General features: G+C 41.8%; 1 protein-coding gene across 10 annotated transcripts in view; it reads right to left on the bottom strand.

The window, feature by feature from the left end:
- CNKSR2 (connector enhancer of kinase suppressor of Ras 2) overlaps positions 1–27,040 on the bottom strand; it is a 369,272-nt gene that overhangs the window by 294,415 nt on the left and 47,817 nt on the right. For all 10 annotated transcript variants that reach the window (XR_012160437.1, XR_012160435.1, XR_012160434.1 and 7 more), the window contains exon 2: positions 17,585–17,748. Coding sequence is in view for 7 of the 10 variants with exons in the window: in XM_073357190.2 (XP_073213291.1) it covers positions 17,585–17,748 (164 nt within the window). In the remaining 3 variants the exon portion in view is untranslated. The remainder of the gene's footprint in view (positions 1–17,584; positions 17,749–27,040) is intronic.

Below are 27,040 nucleotides of genomic sequence, written 5' to 3'. Positions count from 1 at the left end.
CATGGACAACAGATACAATAAAAATAGATTTGCTATGCCCAGTAGTTGGAGGGATATGATGAGCATAATAGCAGAACTAGGACTATTATTTTTCGGTAAATAGTAAGTTTGCTGATGAATGCATTTTTCAGGGCATCAAAATTATTCACAAATTCAGGTCCAATTCAGCAAATAGATTTAGCCAGAAATTTTATTTTAAAAAGTCTAAACTGTCTGTTTTGATTATTTTGAACTGAAACATTTCATATCCAAATGCCATTTTGTTTCAAATTTAATTTAATTTTAATAAAATGGTGCAACATGACTGAAAATGCCCAAAAGGAACAAAAACAAAACACTGAAAAGGTTTAATTTCTGCTCAAATTGTTTTGTTTGACCTGAAACAAAAGTGTTTTGGTTATTTTGTTGCAGCTAGAAAAACTGAAAAAAATTCAGTTTCAGTTCAGACCAAACCATTTTTTTCCCCCTGATTTTTTTGGTTCACCCCCAAACCAAAAACTCACTCAGCTCTAGCTAAGACACGTAAGGAAAAGGTTGAAGAACCGAAGGCCATCTCTTTCTTGTCTGGTCATCTCTCCCAAATGTCTGGTTCAATTCACCACAAACAATGCAGGAAACAAATGAACGAAGAAGTTACACTGGGCTAAGATCTGGCATGTGAAATTTCATACAAGATCATTCTGGGTTTGGCAAAGTTAGAGGACGGGAATCATGCTTATGCCAGTAAGAAGTATTCCTCAAACTACAGAGGGACTGGTATTTCCATAATAAACCTTTAATGTTGAGAAGTCAATTAAAATTATATTTTTAAACACACACACACACTTACTTACTTAACAGTTCATCATCAGTGAAGATGCTGTCAAGCAGCTACATGTAGTTATCAAATCACCTCCTAGTCTTCTGCAAACTAGTGATGAAGGTTTATGTTTTCTTATCAGTTGTTCAGACAGTGCATCTTAACTTTTCCAAACCCTTTGTTTTAGAGAATTATTTTTCAAAACAGAATTTGTATTTGAAAACTGACCATAAATAATATTGCTTTTATTGTATTGCCCTGAGTGCACATGGTAAGACTTCTAAATGCAGTCATAACAACAACACTATACAGGAACTATCAACTCCATGATCTATCTGATTAAGCCTCTTTTATATAAATCAGAACAAAATGTCCTATAGCTACAAACTTATATTCACGTTCTGTTCACCATCACAAAACATTTCGTTCACATTTCTCTTCCGCTATACTACGTATCTCTGTTTAGGTTTATTATAGTACAAATTCACTTGCATTTCTTCAGAAATTTAATCTCTCACACTGTTAATTTCTGCTCATTTTCCAAATTTATCTTATATATGTTGATACTTTAGATAAAAACCCAACTGAGGCAGAGATAACTAATTATACTCCAAAGATTCATCTGTCTTGTCTATTTAGGCTGTAAGCTCTTTAACACAGTTATGTGCTTGTACATTGCCTAGCACAGTGGCACTCCAAGCAAGGTTTAGGCCTTGAATTCTACTATAATGCGAATAATTAAACTAATAATAATATGCAATTTGCTCAATTCTTCACTTTTACATCAAGGCATACAGGCTTAGAATACTATTCTTAATACACTTTTGCTACATTTGAATGATGAGGTAAAATGCCATACAGATTTACATTAAAAAAATACTTAGAAAAGTACTTACTATGAAAAGCTTAGGGCCATAAGTTAAAGATGCACATTTTGACTATTTAAAGATTTCTGTCTTTCTTTTGGATGTCTTCCCTCATTGGCACAGGTGGGGGAGGGGAAATAATGATGGTAAAAACAACAAAACCTGTTGCTCTTATAGAACCATCACCTGCTCTCATTTAAAAAAAAAAAATAATCAGGAGCACAAGCTAGTGCCTGACATCAATAAATTTTAGAACTATTTTATATTAGCAGTGGAGTCTATTTCAATGAAGTCTCTACACAAAATAGAACACAGTTATAGCAAGGAGTGTGAATATAGATATATCAAATTTCCACCAGAATATCATTTTGCACAGCTGTAAAAAATACCTTTAAAACAGTGGGCAAACCAACAACCCTCTTTCCCTCATCACTGGGCTATATTAAAAAGAAAAGTTGTACATGTTAAGCTTGAAAAAACTTGCCCAAGTAATAATTCCCAAGTCTGATCATAATTTAAATTTGGAAATGCATCACCATCAATGTGGGTTTCTAAGCAAAACTATGCATTTATTTTCAAGCAACAGAAAAAGACATAATTGCATACTATGGAAAATATTATGGTTCCACAATCCAAAATAAAAACCAACTACTGAAGAATTACCAGAGATTAAACAAGTTCGGAATCTGTTTTTACAACTGAAAGACATGAATGACTGAACTCCATTGCAACAGGAGTTACCCTAATCATACCACAATACTGCAGTAATGGGTCTAAAGGAGTCTTCTATAACCATCAGAAAACAAGTACCTGAGGAAACTAAACGATAACAGAAAGCTGTGAAGCTTAGCAGCAGGTGTTTGAGCTAAAATTTTACCAGTTAATTGCTTTTCTACATCTTCATATGATAGTTTGTGAGTGATGAATTGCAGTTCCTTCTCAAATTGACACACAGCAGCACCAATCACCATCAATTATTTCTATATTTTGTGCAGGGCCCCAGCCTACTCATTCTGCCTGCAAATGCTCTGTGCCATTTGTAGGGCCCTACCAAATTCATGGCCATGAAAAACGTTTCACGAACTATGAACTCTGGTCTCCCACTGTGAATTCTGCTCTTTTGTGTGCTTTAACCACATACTACACAGATTTCACAGGGGAGACCAGCTTTACTCAAATTGGGGATCCTCATCCAAAAGGGAGTTCTAGGGAAGTCGCAAGGTTATTTTAGGGGGACCGTGGTTTTGCCACCCTTACTTCTGCGCTGCCTTCAGAGCTGGGTGACCGAAGAGCAGCAGCTGCTGGCTGGAAAGTGGCAGCTGCTGGCCAGGCGCTCAGCTCTGAAAGCGGCACCCCACCAGCAGCAGTGCAGAAGTAAGGGTGACAATACCCTACCATGCCACCCTTACTTCTGCGCCGTTGCCTTCAGAGCTGGGTGGCCAGAGAGTGGCGGCTGCTGACTGAGGGCCCAGCTCTGCAAGCAGCAGTGCAGAAGTAAGGGCAGCACTGTATGGCATCGTCACCCTTACTTCTGCACTGCTGCTGGCGGCAGCTCTGCCTTCACAGCTGGGCTCCAAGCCAACAGTCGCCACTCTACAGCTGCCTGGCTCTGAAAGCAGCGCCACCACCAGCCTTATGACACCTCCCGGCACACAACTCCTTTCTGGGTCAGGACTCCTACAATTACAACACTGTGAAATTTCAGATTGAAATAGCTGAAATCATGAAATGAATTATTTTTAAAATCCTATAACCACAAAATTGCCCAAAATGGACCTTGAATTTGATAGAGCCCTAGCCATTTGATGCCATGAGGAGAAAAGCTGAATAAAAACACTTTGGACTAGCTTGAACAAAGTTGCTTAACTCCTAAAACAAAACAAAAAAGCCCACTTCAAAAACACAAACCTAAGAAAAACTAGGGGAACATTTGCTAATAGGCTAAAACACTTCACGCCGCAGCATAGATAAGTAGAACGGCTGGCTGTTCCAAACTGGTGTACAGATATAGCGTTAACCCTAGCATATCTGCTCTGTCAGCACACCAGTTTAAAGCTGCTGGGATCCAAGCCTCAGTTCCAATAGCAGTTTCTTAGCCCTTTAAAATAGATGGGTGGATCATAGCTTCTTACACTGGCACTACTGCCCTGATGTCTTTGAGCACATCTGAGATCAAGGTCACTGCATGTCTTTTAAAAACACACAAGGTAGAGGAAGGACCATATGGCCACCTGGCATAATTCCCTCAACCATTGTTTCTCCCTTTTCACCACAGCCAGCTGCTGCAATCCATGTGGAGGAAGTATACATATTCATTGACCAGAATGGCTTTGCTGCTATGTAGATTCACTTGAACTCTCTAGCAAAGACAACTGACAGTCCCATTGTGTGTTCCACCCACTAAGTGATAAAAGTGGTTCTGACCGGCAGAAATCTTTACCCCTTATAGTAGATGTAAAAAAAGGGATACCATTTCCCCTAGAGGACAAAAAACCAGAAATGCCTGAGAAATTATTTCGTTTAGGTGAAAAATAAGCATTACCCAAACCACAAAGAATAGGACTACTCTACAGAACACAGGAGTAGATATTACTGCAAATATTTCTGCTTGAGGCAAAGGAAAAAATAGGAACAGAACTAGGACAGGAATATATAGAACCTCAATGACGGTGATTTATTGAGCTGCTGCCTCCCACCTGGAGGAGGCAGCAAGAGCACTAGACATCTGGTTTTCGTCTGGAACACCCGGTCGAAAAGGGACCCTCGTGGCTCCAGTCAGCACTACTGACCGAGCCGCTGAAAGTCCAGTCAGTGGCGTAGTGTGGCTAAGGCAGGCTCCCCCTGCCTTGGCTCCCTGCAACCCCCGGAAGTGGGTGGCATGTCCAGCTCCTAGGCACTGGGGCAGCCCTGGGAACTCTCTGCACTGCCCCTGCCCCGAGCGCCAGCTCCAGATGCTGCAAATGCTCTGTGCCTGCGCCTAGGAGACAGCCATGCCGGCTACTTCCGGGAGTCTCCTGAGGTAAACACCACCCAGCCAGAGCCTGCATCCCGAACCGCTGCCCAACCCTGAACCCCTTCCCGCATCCTAAACCCCTCATTTCTGGCCCCACTCCAGAGCCCACACCCCCTGCCAGAGCCCTCATCCCCTCCTCCACCCCATCCCCAGACCCAGCCCAGTGAAAGTGAGTGAGGGTGGGGGAGAGCAAGCGATGAAAGGAGGGGGGATGGAATGAGCAGGGGTAGGGTCTCGGGGAAGGGGTGGGGCCTCATGGCAGGTAGCAGGGCAGGGATGTTTGGTTTTGTGCAATTAGAAAGTTAACAACCCTAAGCAGCAGCAGTAGCAGCTGAGTGAATAACAGAAGTAGAAGATTTGTTTTCCCTCTGGCAAATATTTGTCATTACACCTAAAACATTTTTAAAGACAAGGATAATTATGGATCTTTTAAAAAATGCTTTTAGTTTAAATAATCAAGACAGCCTTTTGAAAATATAACTGCTAAAGTCTACAAGATAACTGCACTACATCCTAAATAATAAATTACATATTTAGGAATGTAACTTCTTGATTATGCCTGACATTTCTTGATGATATGAATAAAATTTACAAGGATGAAGTTATACATTTTCTTTCCTCTAAATTATTATTTTACCCATTCTCTGAATGAGTCAGTGTCTTGTGAAAAACATTCTGTGTGATTGTATAATTAAAGACTGTATAATGATACAAATGCACAGGGAGGGCCAAATTTTAAGGTTTCATGCAACCTTAATTCTGGCATTTTCCAACTTCTAAGTGCTTGATTTTTCAGCCCTAATAATGTTCTTTAAAAAATTATCTTAAAAGAAGACAAATAAAAACATTCCATCATGTGGAATATTGACACCAAATGGTACATCATCAAGGTCTGAATATTTCGACACACAAAACTCTACCATTTGAAGTAACAGAGTAAATGGTAGCTGTAGTAGACTGTTATCCTCTATCGGGAGCACACAACAGGGGAGAGAAGAGATACATACTTTGCTACTGGAATTCAGTTATTTGCTGACAGCAGAGGAATGTGAAGACTCAGGATTTCTGAGTTCAATTCCAGGTTCTAGGGGGTAGTATGTGCTCTAGTGGTTATTCACCCTTCTGCCCCTCTGCCCCTAGCCTCACTCATCCTGTACTTCTATCCAAACCCCCACCATACCTCACCACCAGCTCCTGTTCACTCTGCTCTGATTCACTCCTAAGCTCCTGGCCCCCTCCTGTTGTAGCTTGTGGAACCCTCTCTTCCCTTGTCCCTCCACCCCATCACATTTCTCACCTCTCTACATTCCAATGTAGCTGCCTCCTCCTTTTCTACCTCACTGAATGGGTGCTAGACAGGAATAATTGAGAGCACAGAAAAGTCAGTCTGCCTGCTCTTAGTTCCTGTGCCCAGGGCCACAGAGGACCCAATCAGCCAGGAGAAGCAATTACAGGAAAAGTCCTGGTCAGCCCCTGTTGCTCGCTGAAGATGGAGCATGCTCAATACAAACAGATTCTCTGGAGGAGAATTTAGCCGCCAAACTGAACAAGTCTCTACTGAGCTTATGCAAACTGAGATTTTCAGAGACTTAAAACTTGGCCAAATTTGGGTCAGTTTTTGCAAAGACAGCGCCCTGACACCAGGGCAACCACCTTGCCAAATTTCAAGTCTGCTGCAAAGCAAGGAGGTATTTGATGAAACGGTTGCAAAATTTGTGTGTGTGTGTGTGTTTTAACATAGGCCAGGGGTTCCCAAACTTGGTTCGCGACTTGTTCAGGATAAGCCCTTGGTGCGCTGCATAGTGCTTTGTTTACCTGAGCGTCCACAGGTACGGCCACTCTCAACACCCAGTGGCCGCAGTTCACCATTCCCAGCCAATGGGAGCTGCGGGAAACGGCATGGGCCCGGCCACCGCTTCCCGCAGCGCCACTGGCCAGGAACGGCAAACCATGGCCACTGGGAGCTGTGAGTGGCCGTACTTGCGGACGCTCAGGTAAACAAAGCGTCTTGTGGCCCACCAGGGGTTTACCCTGAACAAGCGACAAACCAAGTTTGGGAACCCCTGACATAGGAAAACAATATTTTTCCCAAGCTTCGTTCTCAGAAATAGCTGAACCATTTTAGCTGAAGCAAAAAACAAAACAAAAAAAGCCTGAGGCAAACAGCCGGCATTGAAAATTTCACCCCAACCAGTTAGATATTTGCAAAGTTATAAACATATAAACAACTGAAAACAGGCTCTTACAATGGGAAGTGTTGGGCATCCTTAACCACAGACATTGCTACCAGCTCCATCGAGAATATATATTTCTCAGTGCCACCTCTCCCAGGGTCTTTCAATGCCAACACAAAGTTTAAGAAGCGTATCATCCTTCCTTCTCATTGAAGAAGCACTGCCAAGCAGGTTAATCTACAGTGTTCAAATTATGCTGTTTTATAAGTGTACACTGTGCTCCTCACACCATCTTCATAAATACAAAACAATAAGATGACTAGCTTTGTTTCAATAATTATTTATTCCAAATGATTTATTTAATTACTGAGAGATACAAGATGGTCCAATCTTTTATTGGACCAACTTCTGTTGACGGAAGAGACAAGCTTTGGAGCTTCACAGAGCTCTTCTGCAGGTAACCAGAGTGCCACAGAATGACACAGCTAAATACAAGGTGGAACAGATTGTTAAGCATAAAGGGTAAACACATGTTGCAAGAAACCACTTAAAATGAAGTGGGCAATTAACACCTCTTCAATCTCAAGACAAAAAGGGGTTACTAGGTTACAAATTGTTGTAATGAACCATAAAACCAGTCTCTACTGAGACCATGGTTTTTAGTGTCTAGCAGAAGTTATGAAGTTTCCAGGCTTGTCTTTTGAAAGTGAGGTACAGGTTTCCTCTGAGGACAAGGACTAAGAGGTCAGATATGAAGTTATCACATTTTGAAAAGTACTTGCCCGTAGGGCTAGACAATAAGACAGAAAATATCATATTGCCTCTCTATAAATCCATGGTACGCCCACATCTTGAATACTGCGTGCAGATGTGGTCTCCCCATCTCAAAAAAAAAGATATATTGGAATTGGAAAAGGTTCAGAAAAGGGCAACAAAAATTACTAGGAGTATGGAACGGCTTCCGTATGAGGAGAGATTAATAAGACTTGGACTTTTCAGCTTGGAAAAGAGACGACTAAGGAGGATATGATTGAGGTCTATAAAATCATGATGGCTGTGAAGAAAGTAAATAAGGAAGTATTATTTACTCCTCCTCATAAGACAAGAATTAGGGGTCACCAAATGAAATTAATAGACAGCAGGTTTAGAACAAAACAAAAGGAAGTATTTCTTCACAGTCAACCTAGGGAACTCTTTGCCAGAGAATGTTCTGAAGGCCAAAACTATAACAGCGTTAAAAAAAGAACGAGATAAGTTCTTGGAGGATAAGCCCATCAATGGCTATTAGCCAGGATGGGCAGAGATGGTGTCCTTAGCCTCTGTTTGCCAAAAGTTCGGAATGAGCAACAGAGAATGGATCGCTTGATGATTACCTGTTCTGTTTGTACCCTCTGGGGCACCCGGCATTGGTGTAGGAAGACAGGATACTGGGCTAGATGGACCTTTGGTTTGACCCAGTATGGCCGTTCTTATGTTCTTATGACATCATTTTTTGGTTTGAGTTCGTTGTAGAGCATGATTGCTTGGTTCCACCCACATAGCTGTAGTTGGAGCATTTGATGCACTGCTTGAGGTACACCACACGTTGTGATAGGCCATGAATCTTGAAAGGTGTGTTGTAGAGGGTATTTATTATTGTAGCAATGGAAACACATCTGCAAGTTTTGCATCTCTTGTTTTGGTAGGGTCTGGTCCTGCTTTGCATTGGTGTGTCCTGGTCTGTGGGGAGCTTGCTTCCGATGATAAGCTTGGTGAGTTTTTGGGCGGGGGTTGTTTGAAGGCCAGAAGAGGAGGTTTGGAAAAGATTTCTTTCAGAATGTGGTCCCCACCAAGCATGGGTTATAACTGTTTGATGATACTCCATATGATACTCCTTATGCTTAGCAGTCTGTCCCAACTTGTAATTTAGCTGTGACACTCTGGATACCTTTTACAGACCTGAAGAAGAGCTCTGTGAAGCTCCAAAGCTTGTCTCTTTCACCAACAGAAGTTGGTCCAATAAAAGATATTACTTTGCCCATCTTTTGTCTCTCTTCAGATCAACACGACCCATCCCGATGAGTCGAAAGAATAGTAAATATGGCAGGCGACCAGCTTGGCTTAATGGTGAAATCCTAGCGGATCTTAAACATAAAAAAGAAGCTTACAAGAAGTGGAAGGTTGGACATATGACCAGGGAAGAGTATAAAAATATTGCTCGGGCATGTAGGAATGATATCAGGAGGGCCAAATCGCACCTGGAGCTGCAGCTAGCAAGAGATGTCAAGAGTAACAAGAAGGGTTTCTTCAGGTATGTTGGCAACAAGAAGAAAGCCAAGGAAAGTGTGGGCCCCTTACTGAATGAGGGAGGCAACCTAGTGACAGAGGATGTGGAAAAAGCTAATGTACTCAATGCTTTTTTTGCCTCTGTCTTCACTAACAAGGTCAGCTCCCAGACTGCTGCGCTGGGCATCACAAAATGGGGAAGAGATGGCCAGCCCTCTGTAGAGACAGAGGTGGTTAGGGACTATTTAGAAAAGCTGGACGTGCACAAGTCCATGGGGCCGGACGAGTTGCATCCGAGAGTGCTGAAGGAATTGGCGGCTGTGATTGCAGAGCCATTGGCCATTATCTTTGAAAACTCGTGGCGAACCGGGGAAGTCCCGGATGACTGGAAAAAGGCTAATGTAGTGCCAATCTTTAAAAAAGGGAAGAAGGAGGATCCTGGGAACTACAGGCTAGTCAGCCTCACCTCAGTCCCTGGAAAAATCATGGAGCAGGCCCTCAAAGAATCAATCCTGATGCACTTGCATGAGAGGAAAGTGATCAGGAACAGCCAGCATGGATTCACCAAGGGAAGGTCATGCCTGACTAATCTAATCGCCTTTTATGATGAGATTACTGGTTCTGTGGATGAAGGGAAAGCAGTGGATGTATTGTTTCTTGACTTTAGCAAAGCTTTTGACACGGTCTCCCACAGTATTCTTGTCAGCAAGTTAAGGAAGTATGGGCTGGATGAATGCACTATAAGGTGGGTAGAAAGCTGGCTAGATTGTCGGGCTCAACGGGTAGCGATCAATGGCTCCATGTCTAGTTGGCAGCTGGTATCAAGTGGAGTGCCCCAAGGGTCGGTCCTGGGGCTGGTTTTGTTCAATATCTTCATAAATGATCTGGAGGATGGTGTGGATTGCACTCTCAGCAAATTTGCGGATGATACTAAACTGGGAGGAGTGGTAGATACGCTGGAGGGGAGGGATAGGATACAGAAGGACCTAGACAAATTGGAGGATTGGGCCAAAAGAAATCTGATGAGGTTCAATAAGGATAAGTGCAGGGTCCTGCACTTAGGATGGAAGAATCCAATGCACCGCTACAGACTAGGGACCGAATGGCTAGGCAGCAGTTCTGCGGAAAAGGACCTAGGGGTGACAGTGGACGAGAAGCTGGATATGTGTCAGCAGTGTGCCCTTGTTGCCAAGAAGGCCAATGTCATTTTGGGATGTATAAGTAGGGGCATAGCGAGCAGATCGAGGGACGTGATCGTTCCCCTCTATTCGACATTGGTGAGGCCTCATCTGGAGTACTGTGTCCAGTTTTGGGCCCCACACTACAAGAAGGATGTGGATAAATTGGAGAGAGTCCAGCGAAGGGCAACAAAAATGATTAGGGGTCTAGAACACATGACTTATGAGGAGAGGCTGAGGGAGCTGGGATTGTTTAGTCTGCAGAAGAGAAGAATGAGGGGGGATTTGATAGCTGCTTTCAACTACCTGAAAGGGGGTTCCAAAGAGGATGGCTCTAGACTGTTCTCAATGGTAGCAGATGACAGAACGAGGAGTAATGGTCTCAAGTTGCAGTGGGGGAGGTTTAGATTGGATATTAGGAAAAACTTTTTCACTAAGAGGGTGGTGAAACACTGGAATGCGTTACCAAGGGAGGTGGTAGAATCTCCTTCCTTAGAGGTTTTTAAGGTCAGGCTTGACAAAGCCCTGGCTGGGATGATTTAACTGGGAATTGGTCCTGCTTCGAGCAGGGGGTTGGACTAGATGACCTTCAGGGGTCCCTTCCAACCCTGATATTCTATGATTCTAACACAGCTACAACAACACTTCTCTTATTACTAACATTTGCTATGAGATTTTGCTGACTGAAAAACAAACTATGCCGAAGTGATTGAAATGTTTATCAATACTATCCTGCTAAAGGAAGTGCTAAAAAGGGAAAGCAATTCTGCACAACTCCTTGGAGTTTGAGAGTCTCACATAAATGATGATCTTGGTCCCAGCAATCCCATCTGTGCTTTTCAGATAGCGACTTCTGTATCACTGCACTATCTTCTGGGACATCAGAAATACAAATTCTCCTTATGACACTGAAGATTTTCACTAATAAAGCATGTATACAATTATTTTGTTAGTCCAATTCAATCAGAGACTATAAAACAAAGCAATAATTATGTATTTTTCTGTATGTTCTCTCAAATAGATCACTGTGGTCCTAGTTAGACAATTGCTCTCATTCCTCTAGAATTTCATATGTCAGAATACCATTGTATGGTAGTAAACATCACACCCAGATCTCAGACTAATATCTTAAAAGAAGCAGTAAAACCACTGGCATTGCCATGAATGTGACACCAGTTTAAATCTTGTTATTCCATAATGGACATCTTTAAACACCAATTCCTCTGAATGGGTGTGCACCTTTTTAAACTCTCATAAGCAGCCACCAAAGTTAAACAAATAAAAATTAAGATCCACAACACAGACTGTAAACCCCTTAATTTCACATGGAGGGGGAGGCAAAGGCAGTTTTGTGCACAGGCCTACAGAAAGGGAAATCAGGTAACATCACAGTGCCATCCTCCTCCCTCCTACATGGGTTTGAGGCACATGTGTGAGGAAGGATGGAGGCTGGGTGGACCAGGAGAAAACTGAATAAGCCAAAGGCAAAAGGGAATAATCATCCCCAACAGGTCCCTTCAAAGACTCCCCATAAAAGGTAATTCAGCTTTGAGGTGTGTTATCTTTTCCCCAGAACCTCCTCTCAGGAGTCCTGGTGCCACATGGGGCTATAAAAAGAAAAGGAGTACTTGTGGCACCTTAGAGACTAACAAATTTATTTGATCATAAGCTTTTGTGAGCTACAGCTCACTTCATCGGATGGGGATGGAGTTCCTAGTGACATAGCTCCAGTGGCAACACCAGAAAAAAGCCCATGCATGAACACAGCCCCTCCAACTGGATGCCTGGCCTCCCACAGCTCCCTGGGAATCCATCAAGTTTGGTTACCATTTCCATGGCCTTATTCCCACGGGGAAGAAGGCCTGAGAGAAACATGTGCATGGGATATCTCTGCAAATGGATCCTCTCCTCACTGAGGTTTTCGTCTCTTGAGGCTGCTACCCATGGTTTCTCTGTTTTTGTCATTTTGTGGGAAGGGGTGGGGGATCATTTGTGCCTCTAGTATTAACATAATTTTCCTGCAAGGCTCTAAGTGAACTGTCCAACTACACCTTAAAAAACCAATAAGAACCTTCAAAGTGACCTGTGTGGGCTATTGGAGATATCCTTTTACTTCCTCATTTTATTGACCAGTTATGGACTTTTGATTCTGTTGTTTAATTCAGGCCAAAGATGGGAAAGGAACAGCCATATGAATGCAACTGTAGCTTATGAAGGCCAATGATAAAAGGGATAAGTAATTTTACTCCTATGAACAAGAAAATATTGCCAATAAATCTTAACTTTAGTACATATGATCTTCCGTTCCTAAATGGAATCTTCTCTCAGTAGCACAGGGATGATTAAGTTTAATGTTCACCATTAATGACAAATGTAATTTTGAGATCTAACTACTGATAAAAGGCAGGGGAAAGGATTTCTACCTAAGAAATGGTTTCAGAAGACGAGATTAAGACAAAAAGTATATTCTTAAGAGGATAATTCATGGATAAAGTAGTTCTATTCTTCCATGCATTTGCACAGAAATGTTTCATGTTAGTGATAACTAATTTCATAATGGGTGCACATCAATATTTTCTCCGGCAAATCACACTGATGCCTTGTCTGTAGTAATCCTCAAGGTTCACAATTTTGAATGCACCGAATATAACCAAGTTCTAGTTCTGGCCATAGCAATTTAAGCAACTGACATTAAGTAAGTTTCTAAGCATGCCGTATCTGCTACTTTCCCCATGACCTATGCAAAGCTCAAAGTAAAAAATATCTATTATTTCCATTTTTTAGAGGGGGTTTCCTCTCCCCACCACCTCATTCTCCATCAATAGATTGCACGTCAAGGATGGTTTCATTAAGTGACCGATCTTCAGCTGGTGTAAATCAGTGAAGCTATGCTAAATTATACCATCCGAAGGTCTGACTCACAGTTTTTAAAATGCTGTCAAGAACCAGCCTCCAAAATCCCAATCCACAGAACTTTTAAACATAAAAACATAAGAATGGCTATACCAGGTCAGACCAACAGTCTAGTGGCCAGTACCAGAGCTTCAGAGGGAATGAACAGAACAGGGCAATTATCAAGTGATCCACCCCATATTGTCTACACCCAGCTTCTGGCAGTCAGAGGTTTAGGGACATGCAGAGCATAGGGTTGCATCCATGATCATATTGGCCAATAGCCATTGAGGAACCCTTCCACCATGAACGTATCTAATTCTTTTTTGATTCCAGTTATACTTTTGGCCTTTAAACCTAGTGCCTAATAATATCTTTGAGTGATCCCTAATTCTTGTGCTATGTGAAGATTCAAACACCACTTCCTTATTCACTTTCTTCACACCAGTCATGATTTTACAGACCTCTATCATATCCGCACCCCCGGTCATCTTTTTTGTAAGATGAACAGTCCTAGCCTTTTAAATCTCTCCCTATGTGGAAGTTGTTGGGCTCTTACCATTCACCAGGCTCCAGCTGTTAGTCCCTGTGGGCCTGGGGAGGGACAGGACTCTCTCTTCCCCTGCATGAGCTGCTTCCGGGGCTGGGTCAGACCCACCTCTGGGAACCTGGGAACAGGAACAGGAAGCTCTGCGGCTGCCACCCTGACTTCTGCACTGCTTTCAGAGCTAGGCTCCTAGCCAGAAACTGTGGAGCATCCTGCCGCAGCTTCCAGCTGGGCTCTGAAGGCAGCACACCCGTGGAGCTTCCTGAAGCTGTGGGGGTTCCCAAAGATGGGTCTGACCCAGCCCCGGAAGCGGCCCCTGGAGGGTAAGAGGAAGTGCCGCCCCTCTCCAGCCCAGCCAGGACTAGCAGCTGGAGCCCGGTGCATGGTAGGAGCCCGCCTCCACTACAATAGCCAGATTTCATGGGGGAGATCAGATTTCATGGTCCATGATGTGTTTCTCATGACCATAAATTTGATAGGGCCCAAACCATAATTAATGGTTTCATACTGCCTTTCAAGGGTATACAGACATAAATGAGGCAAAGTCTGCAAACGTCTGGAACTGCACTCAGTCTAAGCAGTCTGTCATAAATGTAGGAGTTGACCTACATTAGTTAGGAGTGTTAATCAGGTCCTGGGACTAATATAATTATTTGGGAAGTAGGTTAAAAGGGTTGACTGCTATAAATCCATTGGAAAGGAGACCTGGGTGAATTGGCACATAAGTAACTGACCAAACTGTGTCTTGTGCTGTAGTTTTGGATTGTTTTACCTCTTTTGCATTATCAACACCGGTGTTGATAACCAGTTGGCACAAAGCGAAGCCCTATTCTGAGAAACTCAATCAAAAATCTAAACAACGTGCTTAAGTGTAAGTATTGTTTTCTATTGTGGTTATGTGATTTGAGTCTGAAAAATGTAAATGGTTATATCAACCAATTTTCTAGTTTGTGCTAGCCAAATCATAACTCAATGCTATTTTTGTCGTCTGATATCCTTATACTATTAGCTGCTACTGTTAATGATATTTAATAAACTCAGTAAAACTAAATTCAACTTGAATCCTTTTCTTTAGTTAAGCAATTGAAATTAAAAGAACCCCAGAAAGGGGGGGTATAGGTAATCAATTAAGCACTTGCTTAAATAAGGTTAGTTTTATACCCTATCTTTCTTAAATACCTATACATAACATTGATCACTAATGTCTAAACCAGGGGTAGGCAACCTATGGCACGCGTGCCAAAGGCGACATGTGAGCTGATTTTCAGTGGCACTCACACTGCCCGGGTCCTGGCCACCAGTCCGGGGGGCTCTGCATTTTAATTTAATTTTAAATGAAGCTTATTAAACATTTTAAAAACCTTATTTACTTTAATATATAACTAAACTATTGTTGTATGTAAAGACTTATAGAAAGAGACATTCTAAAAACGTTAAAATGTATTACTGGCACACGAAACCTTAAATGAGAGTGAATAAATGAAGACTCGGCCCACCACTTCTGAAAGGTTGCCGACCCCTGGTCTAGACAATAGCACAAACTAAGCATGATGTTTAACCTTCACTACAAATTCCTCATATCCTGTGCATGTAATCCAACTCCATTATATTATTTTATGTTCGTGGTAATTATAAATATATGGTGCACCCATTTCTCAGAATGTAAATGAGAGTAACTGGGCATGAGGAAACAAGCTTATACTAGCTATAACAAATAACGCTCACTCAGTGTAACTAAACGCTTTTATGAAAAAAAAGTTACAATCTGTCTTGTTTACACTAGTGTGCAGCCACTCCAAACACACTAAGTTCAATTTTGTTTCTTCTGAGTTAATAAACATTTGTTTTCTTTATATTTTCATTGAACTTTATATTATAGCAAATAACCTACTTTACATCCCTCTGAACATCTGCAGCAGTTCTCAGAAGAGTCCCGTGTGTGTCTCTCTCTCTCTACACACACACACACACAAGTGTGTGTACACATACAAAATCTTAAATATGTTCAGACCCCAGGGCTAGGTTCTCCTATTGCACTCAAGCTCTGTGTGTCACTGTCAACAGTGGTACAACTTTACAGAATGTTCTTAGAAGAAAGCGTGTTCAAAACCCAAACCTCTATCTTATTTCTTGTCTTATTGTATTTCCCTCTTTTTTTTAATTTGAGTCCCATCCCCGCTCCAAACTCCCACCAAAGAAATGACAATACAACCTAGAGACATGTCTAGTGACATAGCTCCAGTGGCAACACCAGAAAAAAGCCCTGGAAAAACAACTTTGGCAGATGCACAGGACTACAAAGCCCCCTGAAGACCACTTGAATCCTTCAGCTTGGATTCGCTCCACTGGGATTAGGCTTCCCTACAGATGCTTCTGAAGCTCTGAAAGCTAGCTCATATTAAAAACCCCAGTAATTTGGAAAATCAAGAACATTTTAGTGGAATCACACTCTATCTTCTCATTCTATAATCCCATGCCCAGTAGGAGCATCTATCCCACATCTGAGAATGCAGACAACCTTCTTAGTGAGCGTTATACCATTCATGTCTTTAATCAGATGTCAGGAAGCATACATATTATGAAAGGAGACTCAAGGAGCTTAGCTTGTTCAGCCTAACTAAAAGAAGGTTGAAGGGAGATATGATTGCTCTCTATAAATATATCAGAGGGATAAATACTGGAGACGGAGAGGAATTATTCAAGCTCAGTACCAATGTGGACACAAGAACAAATGGATATAAACTGGCCACCAGGAAGTTTAGACTTGAAATTAGACGAAGGTTTCTAACCATCAGAGCAGTGAAGTTTTGGAATAGCCTTCCAAGGAAAGCAGTGGGGGCAAAAGACCTATCTGGTTTTAAGATTAAACTCAATAAGTTTATGGAGGAGATGATATGACGGGATAACATGATTTTGGTAATTAACTGATCTTTAAATATTCATGGTAAATAGGCCTAATGGCCTGTGATGGGATGTTAGATGGGGTGGGATCTGAGTTACCCAGGAAAGAATTTTCTGTAGTATCTGGCTGGTGAATCTTGCCCATATGCTCAGGGTTTAGCTGATCGCCATATTTGGGGTCGGGAAGGAATTTTCCTCTAGGGCAGATTGGAAGAGGCCCTGGAGGTTTTTCGCCTTCCTCTGTAGCATGGGGCACGGGTCACTTGCTGGAGGATTCTCTGCTCCTTGAAGTCTTTAAACCACGATTTGAGGACTTCAGTAGCTCAGACATAGGTGAGGTTTTTCGCAGGAGTGGGTGGGTGAGATCCTGCGTTGTGCAGGAGGTCAGACTAGATGATCATAATGGTCCCTTCTGACCTTAGTATCTATGAATCTATTCACACATTAGATAATTATTCAACAGTTAATCCTTTTTACTGTAAAATAAAAGCAGCTATGTTTTAACAAACTGGAATAATCATCCAACATGTAATGTATAATACTCTAAGGGAGTGCATGAAAGGGACACTGGAAACTGACTTGATTAATATCAGGACCTTTTGTTTTTAAAAGGCAACCAGAATCCAATTATTGCACTCTCATACAACAATTTCACATTACAATTTGAATAGAAACTAGCCTTTGAGAAGGGGAGTTGATCTAGGATGATTTTTTTCTTAAGGCTGATGTACAAGCCTCTCAGCCTCAAATCTGTGACACCAGTTTATTAAATTAAAAGCCTCTTTCTAATCAACAACTGAGCATGATGGGATGCACTACTTCCTATTTTACAATATACAAGCAATTTAGCATTTAATGTGAAGAATTTGTTTAACTATTTATTCAGCAATCTCTCAAATAATATATATTTCCTGTTTTTCTTTCCTCCCCTCCTTCCCAGGAAGTTTACCAATGCGCAGAGCAAGTCAACTGCTTCCAAGATAAGCTCCTGGTGGCCAATTCGTGTGACTCCCAGATCCTCCAGTTCTTGGTGAGTAATACGTAGTAGCTGATCCCCACTAATCTTCTCTCTCTCAAAGTTCTTAATATACTGCTGCAGGCAATCATCAAGACCTACAAGAAGAGAGGGAAAGGGGAAAAAGTTAATAACATTCTGGACTCCACAAATAAAAAGTCAAACTAAAATGGACTAAATAAACAAAAGCCCATGAAGGATAAGCAAAATGTTTAAGCATTAAAAAAAAAAAAATCAAAGGATCTAATTCTATGCTGCACAGAGAGGAGAGAAGGTGGCTTTATGCCACTTTGCATGCTCCAGATTATGGGCTGCTCCTGGGGCCAAAACAGCAGCCCTGGTTCCTCCATTTATGGCAGCCCTGAATCCCTGTAGTGCTATGTGTTATGCATGTGAATCTGATACATCTCCTATGCCAGGTCTTCCAAGAACAGCAGCCTAGGGTCACTTATGGCAAACCTATGCTGCTGAGAATCTCCCCTGGCCAGCTGCAGTGTGTTAATAGCTGCCAGACATTAATAGAACAATATATGGCGGTTGGAATAGGGGAAAGAATCTGTCCCAAAGAGTGAGCAAGACTATGTAGAACACAAGGTTTAAGACTTAGTTGGAGTCTAGCTTACTACATATTTTTGCCTGCACCAAAAACCACCAGATTACTTGAGATAATTTGTTATAGGTTTTCAGGGCGTTTTTTGGACTGGCAGTCTTTGTTGGAGAGGCCCAGAACTGGCAGAACTTATGGGGAACCTTGTGTAACCCACACACCTCCCGGGTGTGGTGTTCTGTCTCCTCTAGTGGCACTGAGACCTTTTAGAGATTAATGAGTCTGCTCTACAGCCTTACCTAAGGGCCATGTGGCTTTTAGCTCATGCAGGAGAGGCTCATGCATTTAGCTCCCAAGGTCCCAAGTTCGATCCCGCCCGTTAATGACTGGGGTCTGTCGGTGTTACGCTTGCAGAGCATGTGGCCACACTATGTCCATTGCTATTAGTCTCTGAATTGCATGAAGGCAATGAAGGACACTAGAATTTTATTAGGTGGTTATAAGGTGTCTTACAAGTTACTTATCCATCTAGAAATTCACCATGTAAGATTTAATAAAATTCCTAGTTAAGTACATCATATATTTAGAGTTACCTGAAGTCATTTAGTAGCATTACTTAACAGAAAGCAATATCCATAACTAATTTGAAATGAACTACCTTTACTATAGAGACAAGGTGGGTGAGATAATATCTTTTATTGGACCAACTTCTGTTTGTGAGAGAGACAAGCTTTCAAGCCACACAGAGCTCTTCTTCAGGTCATACACCTCACCCACCTTGTCTCTCAAATATCCTGGGAATGACATGGCTGCAACTACAGTGCATACCTTTACTATAGACATTTTAACAAACAAACAAAATCACAACTCGTAACAGGAGTTTCCGCCATACTCATCTTGATATAAAGGTAATAAGCAATCTGCTCTTTAAAAATTGTTACCTTATTTGGGAACGAAAGACAACACTTTTACTGAACAATCAGAAAGCATAAAAATCGAAGTAAGGCAGCATGTGAGTGCAAGAGCCCATATGTCTGCTGAATAGGAACTTCACAGGAGTCCCCAGGTTATTCAGAAAATTCTGTGGGTTTTGTTTTCATTTTGTATGATTTTCTTCTCTCGGAGAGCAACTAAAACACCACGCACACGGCCATAATCTCTTCATGCATCTTAAATCCACATACTTCAAACTACAAAAACAAACCGTACATAATCATACCATGTAAATAGGAAAACTCAGTCTTCCTGCTCTGATTTCTAGACAGCAAATCCCATTCACTTTACCACATGAAAGCAGTCTGGGCTTGTTTGAGGTTCTGAGCATAATTAGGTGCATATGCATTTAATTACCTCAGCTCAGAGAGGCTTTCAAGTAGAGCTCTGAATGGCCCTGCCAGGATTCAGTCCTCAATCCACTATGTGGCCTCACCCCAGCAGCACCACTGGGTCATGGCTGGCGGTTCCCATCCCAGGCAAAGCAAGAAGTCTGCATCCCAGCACAAGTACATTTACCTAGAATATGTTCTCTACAGCTGGGAAGCTGCCAGTCCAGCCTGACAGATTCTTCTGTGGAGGACATCACATGGCTTATTTGTATTACAGTACACTAGAAGCCCCAAACAAGATTAAGTCCCCATTGTTCTAGGCACTGCACAAACACACAGTTCAACTCCAGGCTACCCTACAGTTTAACTCAAACTGCTGATCCAAGTTGCCATGTCTTCACTGCTATTTTTTACCCAAGTTAGCCAAGGCAGGTTATAAGAACACGCTTTTCTCCTCCTCCCACAGCAGTATAAACAAACTCATAGAGGCAACACACCATCAACCTATCATTTTGTGCCCTCAGCGCTCCTTTTCCTCTTCTAATTGAGTAGCTGTCCACTTACTGAAAGAGACACATTCAGCAACATATTAAGAGAAAAATAAGCCTTTTAACAACAAATGGTGTTCTCTGACTGATTTTACACTAAATACTCCCTCCACCTTCTAATTTTTGAATTTATAGGCTTGGCTCTTGGAAAGCTAAAAATGTCCCCTACTCTCCAGTAAGGGAAAAGGCAATAGTCTGGTGTTCAATAATGAGAGCTGATGTAATAAAGTCCCTACCCTCTTATCTCTTGAATCAATCTTGAAAAAAGGGGAGAAGGGATTCTGGATTGGTTAAACTGGACCACTGAAGACAAACGGTAGATCCAAACACTGTATGGTTTGGTTGCCATCAATAGATAAAAGGGATGATTTAAATAAAGTAGAAACACGCATGATCTGCCAGGCCAAAACAAAATGGCCTGTCATTTTGGATGTGTTACCACATTAGCCTGTCCATTTGCTATTTATTAAATATTAATTGTTGTTGTTATTATTTTTATTATTAAAGGGAAAAACAAGATTGGGTATCCAACCCTCATTAAAGAAAAAATGTATAAAAAATGTAAGATTATAAACGAGGATACACACCCATGGCACTGTGTGTGCGTGTGTGCGCACGCACGTGTGCACGCATGTTTAAGAGGATCCTGCTTCTTTCACAGAATATAGACACCATTACCTCCTCCAAAGATAAAATCCCTATTCTTAGTCCAGAAGTGTCAGTTCTATTTGTTCCCATCATTTGAATGGGAGGTCCTCAGTTCACCCAAGTGCTGCCATATCCTTCTGGGACTCTCACTACCGGTTACATTCAGTATAGAGACATGGGGAATAAAGTCCAGCACTGTTATACGATACATAAATAGCAGTACTTTCTCCCTGTCGCTTCCCTTGCAAAAAAGGCCACCTTACATTCCTACATTCCAATTTGTGCATGTGCTGCCTCCCTTTGCTGTAAAGCTTAAAGTACAACCAAAGTTGAGAAAAGGATTGATCTGACTTTATTCAAAGATTAAGGACTCCCAAAAAGCATTTATTCAGACCCACACGTGCACCACTCCCCCAAACACATGAAAATAGTTTTCACTGAATTTTTCTGAATAATCCATATTCATATACTTTCCCAGAAAGCTGTTAGAGACCTTGTTAGGCTTTTGAAATTTGAGAATCTCATTTTCCAAGTTATTTCACATCTGAAATCTCTCATATAATGGCACATGTATTTTCTGAAAGGAACTAAATATAGTACTTCAAACGGTTGGCAGAACATTTTTTCCTGATGATACAACATGAATTATATATTTAAAAAAAGTGTTAAAACAGATTGCAGACATTTGATGTCTTTTCATAGTAGGCCAAAAAAATTAAATAAATAAAGCCAATAAGTACTTTTTTGATATTTCTTCATTTAACAATTCCCACATTGCTTACGTAGACTGTGGAAATAATCAAATGAAACACTGATGTAATCAGAAAAACTAGTTTCCTATCACTCCCAGCTAATAATACAAATTAAGAATGAGTCATTATAGAGCCATTCAATAAACATATATTATATGTCAGTTCTAAAGAAAACTGCATTCAAATAGACTTTTTTTTTTTTTTTTTTTTTGCTTCTTGTATATTTTTTAATTGTCGCTCAGGTATAGAAGAGACTCATGCAGACAGTCTGTAGGGGGAAAGAAATGCAGGCAACTGCCTGCCTCACCAAGTTCATAAAACCAAGAAAGAGCAAAGCCATAATTTAAAGGACATTTTGAGAATAGCCTGCCACAATAATGAATGAGCTGCATTACTTCCTACTATCCCAAATTAGAACATCCTTTCTAAGTTGCTTATTTTTTTCATTCTATTTCTTACTTAAAGAGCAACCGAAAACCAGGGCCAGATTTATGGGCAAGCGACTGCCTGGCATGCTGGGATTGGGGGGTGCCAAGCTCAGGGTGCTGTTTTTGTTGTTAGCGGGAAAAGGGAAAATAGAATGTTTGAAGTAAAATGTTCCTAGTATTCCATATGTGGATTCATTATTCACTAACCTCCTAGAATATTCTGGATCTTTATAGAATCTCATGGAACCTTCTAGACTTTCTGAGAACTACATTTTCTTTGAACCTCCTAGAATGTTGTCAGCCATGCCTTTGTGGGTATATAAGGGGTGGGGTGTCACCAGTCAGTTAGTGAGATATAAGAACAAAGTAAAGTAAGAGCCCAGTTGTGATACTGTGAACCTGGTTTTATTGTGTAATTGTGAAAGTGTACTTGTGTTTTAAGACTTGAAGAGGAGGTAATAACTAAAAAAGGACGTATTTAATGAGACTCCAGAGATATCTGTCAAACCCCTATCTATGCAACAATATAAAAGAAATACTGTTACTTCTTTTGCCATAATGTTTGATGACTTTCTAGGACTGTAGAACACAGACTTTTGCTCTCCCTATGACTGTCTGTTTTCTCCCGTAGAAATAATAAGATGCCCTCAAAGAAGCCTTCAGGAGCTCAGTATAGGAAACAAAAATATCTGAAATGAACAACATAGACTGGGCTTTAGACAGTAGCAATCATCCCACTGCAGAAGAAATTGAGGAGCTAAGCATACTAAGGAATTAGCAGATTTACCTGAAGATAAGGAATGGAAAAGTGAGGAAAGTGATGGAGAATCATTCAATTTTCCTGGTAGTATAAAGGGGAGTGATGATAAAGAAGAATGTAGCTCACATGAAAAGGAGAGAAACAAAGAAGAATCAGCCTCGTATGATAACAGAAACAGCAGTGAAAAAAATTGCAAACCACAAATCGATACATCAGATCCTGCTTTATAGCCAGTGATCTTAAACTCTGCTGATATTGATCATCATATGAATGGGCCAGGAAAAATTAAGGATATGACACCAGTAAATGAGCAGAAGAGACACTTCTCAGTTACACTACAAAAGAGTGCTCAAGAACGGTAAGAAACTAAATTGGCGTTGGCTAGTTTACTTGAAATCAACTGACAAAGTGGTCTGTTCTTGTTGCAAAATATTTGAAAAGAATGCCAAATCGTTACTTGTGCTTTCTGGGTACAACCACTGGCATTACTTAACTGTTGCTCTGAAGCAACATGAAAAGCCTCCTGGCCATTTTATGGCCTACTCCAAATGGATGGAGGTTGAGTCCAGGCTCAAGCTGAGTAAATGCACAGATGCAGAAAATCAGTGCATTAGTAATGTAGAAACCCAGCATTGGAGAAACATGCTCAAGTGTCTGATCTCAATTACCCTCTTCCTTACAAAGAATAATTTGGTTTTCCGGAGCTCTTCGAATAAGTTGTTCACTGAACATAAAGGTAATTTCCTCAGTTTGGCAGAGCTCCTTGGGAAATACAATGATGTCATGTGTAAGCACCTATGTCGAGTAGTTCATAAAGAAGCTATGGACCATTACTGCAGCAAAACAAATCAAAACAAATTGAATGAGCTTATGGCTTGATAACATATTGATGAGGCTCGGCAAAACCAAGTACTAGACCGTAATTATAGACTGCACTCCCGACATTAGTCACAGTGAAAAGATGTCATTTATAGTAAGATTTGTTGACAAAGAGGATGGCTGTATCCAAGTAAAGGAACACTTCATCTGTTTTCAGTCTGTGGACAACTCTACAGGAAAAGACCTAACAGAACTGTTTATGAACATTTTGAATGAGAATAAAATAAAGCTTCAGGACTGCCATGGCCAAGGCTACGACAATGGCGCAAACATGAAGGGAAGAAACAGTGGTGTCCAAGCAAGGATCCTTGCGCTAAACTGAAGAGCTTTCTTTGTGCCTTGTGGCTGCCATTCCCTTAATGGTTGTGTCAGATGCAGCATCATCTTCTTTAGATTCATTATCTCTCTTTGGAGTTTTGCAAAGCATATATATCTTGTGTGACATTCTGTACCCGAAAGCAACACCATGGCACCCCCAATATTTACCATGCTGAAATTATTATATGTTTTGTGCAAAGTATGCCTTGTAAGATATCATTCTAAAAGTCTTGAACTGTTGAACATTAATATCCTGTTGGATTGTATGTGCTGTCATTGTATCTGAAGTTATGAATATTGCCTATGTACCAATATTTCAAATGTGTTTTCTCCTGGGGTAGTTTACATTCAATCCAGGGAGCACATTGTAGAAGAAACATTCAAGATAAGGGCCCATTAAGAAACACAATAGGCCATGGAAGCAGCTTATCCACACCGGATGGACTTTCCTGTGAATGTTCTAGCCACGATATGGGGAATGGTCCCTGCTGTGACTCATCGAAGCATGCAAGGGCATGTGACCAGCTCATGTAACACTGGACTCCATCTTGTGCCTGCACTTTTCCCACAAACTGTGCTGGGGACTTTGCTTGGAACAATGAAGCTATAAATGGGGGAAGGAACATCATAATTTGGCCCCACTCTCCCCACAACTGAACACCTGGAAACACCTTAGGAACAAAGACTGAACTGGGGATGTAGTCCCAGGCTGAAGGGATTTATAGCCTTTGTATGGAAGATTGGTGGACTGTTTGTACCATCAGGATGATGGTGATCAGGAACAGCCAGCATGGATTCACCAAGGGAAGGTCATGCCTGACTAATCTAATCGCCTTTTATGATGAGATTACTGGTTCTGTGGATGAAGGGAAAGCAGTGGATGTATTGTTTCTTGACTTTAGCAAAGCTTTTGACACGGTCTCCCATAGTATTCTTGTCAGCAAGTTAAGGAAGTATGGGCTGGATGAATGCACTATAAGGTGGGTAGAAAGCTGGCTAGATTGTCGGGCTCAACGGGTAGTGATCAATGGCTCCATGTCTAGTTGGCAGCCGGTATCAAGTGGAGTGCCCCAAGGGTCGGTCCTGGGGCCGGTTTTATTCAATATCTTCATAAATGATCTGGAGGATGGTGTGGATTGCACTCTCAGCAAATTTGCGGATGATACTAAACTGGGAGGAGTGGTAGATACGCTGGAGGGGAGGGATAGGATACAGAAGGACCTAGACAAATTGGAAGATTGGGCCAAAAGGAATCTGATGAGGTTCAATAAGGATAAGTGCAGGGTCCTGCACTTAGGACGGAAGAACCCAATGCACAGCTACAGACTAGGGACCGAATGGCTAGGCAGCAGTTCTGCGGAAAAGGACCTAGGGGTGACAGTGGACGAGAAGCTGGATATGAGTCAGCAGTGTGCCCTTGTTGCCAAGAAGGCCAATGGCATTTTGGGATGTATAAGTAGGGGCATAGCGAGCAGATCGAGGGACGTGATCGTTCCCCTCTATTCGACATTGGTGAGGCCTCATCTGGAGTACTGTGTCCAGTTTTGGGCCCCACACTTCAAGAAGGATGTGGATAAATTGGAGAGAGTCCAGCGAAGGGCAACAAAAATTATTAGGGGACTGGAACACATGAGTTATGAGGAGAGGCTGAGGGAGCTGGGATTGTTTAGCCTGCAGAAGAGAAGAATGAGGGGGGATTTGATAGCTGCTTTCAACTACCTGAAAGGGGGTTCCAAAGAGGATGGCTCTAGACTGTTCTCAATGGTAGCAGATGACAGAACGAGGAGTAATGGTCTCAAGTTGCAGTGGGGGAGGTTTAGATTGGATATTAGGAAAAACTTTTTCACTAAGAGGGTGGTGAAACACTGGAATGCATTACCTAGGGAGGTGGTAGAATCTCCTTCCTTAGAGGTTTTTAAGGTCAGGCTTGACAAAGCCCTGGCTGGGATGATTTAACTGGGAATTGGTCCTGCTTTGAGCAGGGGGTTGGACTAGATGACCTTCTGGGGTCCCTTCCAACCCTGATATTCTATGATTCTATGATTCTATGATGAGACTCTGATTCAAATCCTGTCTAGTGCATAGAACTTACATTGCAATTTTGTTTTATTTCTTAGATAACCAACTTTGATCTGTACACTATTACTTACAATCACTTAAAAATCTCTCTTTCTGTAATTAATAAATCTGTTTTATATTTTTTACCTAAAACAGTGTGTTGTTTGAAGTGCAAAGGGAAATCCGCTCAAGAACAAGGGCTGGTGCGTTGTCCTCTCCACATTGAGGGAGGGGTGGAGTGGGTAATAAATGTCCATTGGTCAGGCTTTTGGGGTCCAAGGCTGGACAGCTGGGGGGAAATGGCTGAAACCTCTCTATTGTTGGTTCATGAGTGGCTAGAAGAAGCATTCATGTAACTGCAAATGGGTGTATCCTTGCTCGTGTATGACTGTGTAAGTGAAAGACCTGGAGAGGACTGCAGCTTGTCACAGCCTCACAGTGTGAGAGGGGACCCAGATTGGTATGCCAGAGCGCTCAATGGTACCCCAGTTCCAGGCTGCACCCTGAGGAAGCCCATCACATCCTGTTTTCAGCATTAACTATCAGGTGAGGATCCTCACGGACAATGTTACAAAATCTGACCATGAAGCCACTAAGTGACACTTGCTGGGAGAGCCACATTGACAGCAGAAGGCCAGTGAGGTATCAAGTGACTGAGGTTTACGACGCCCTGATGGAACTGGCGCATTCAAGTGAAGCCAAGGCTGGAATCCCACATGAGGCGCAATGCCTAGAAAACCAGATCTTCAAATTTCTGGTCTGAACTGTCGTTTGGCACGATATCCTGTTCCAACGATATCCAGAACTAAGTAAGTTCTGCAAGCAAGGTGTTACAAACTCAGTCAGTGGACATCACAACTGCTACAACTTTGATGAGAAGCTGCCTTGATTTCGTTGTGGCCCACAGAGACAACCACTTTGAAGATGCTATCACTGCTGCCAAGGAAATGGCAGAAAATGAGCCTGTCTTCAAGGAAACTCGTATTCACTGGAAGAAGAGAGTTTGGTTCCGAAAGCAGAGATGAGATGATGGGAAGCTCAGAAGAAAAATTCAAGAGGGTGGTTTTTTGCTCACTCATTGACATGGCCCGCATGTCCATCAAAGAAAGGTTTGGATATATGAAGCA

Source organism: Lepidochelys kempii, chromosome 1 (genome assembly GCF_965140285.1).
Source record: "Lepidochelys kempii isolate rLepKem1 chromosome 1, rLepKem1.hap1, whole genome shotgun sequence".
Classification (NCBI taxonomy): Eukaryota; Metazoa; Chordata; order Testudines; family Cheloniidae; genus Lepidochelys; species Lepidochelys kempii.
The sequence above is the reverse complement of the archived record's forward strand: the minus strand, read 5'-3'. Positions and strand labels throughout refer to the sequence as shown.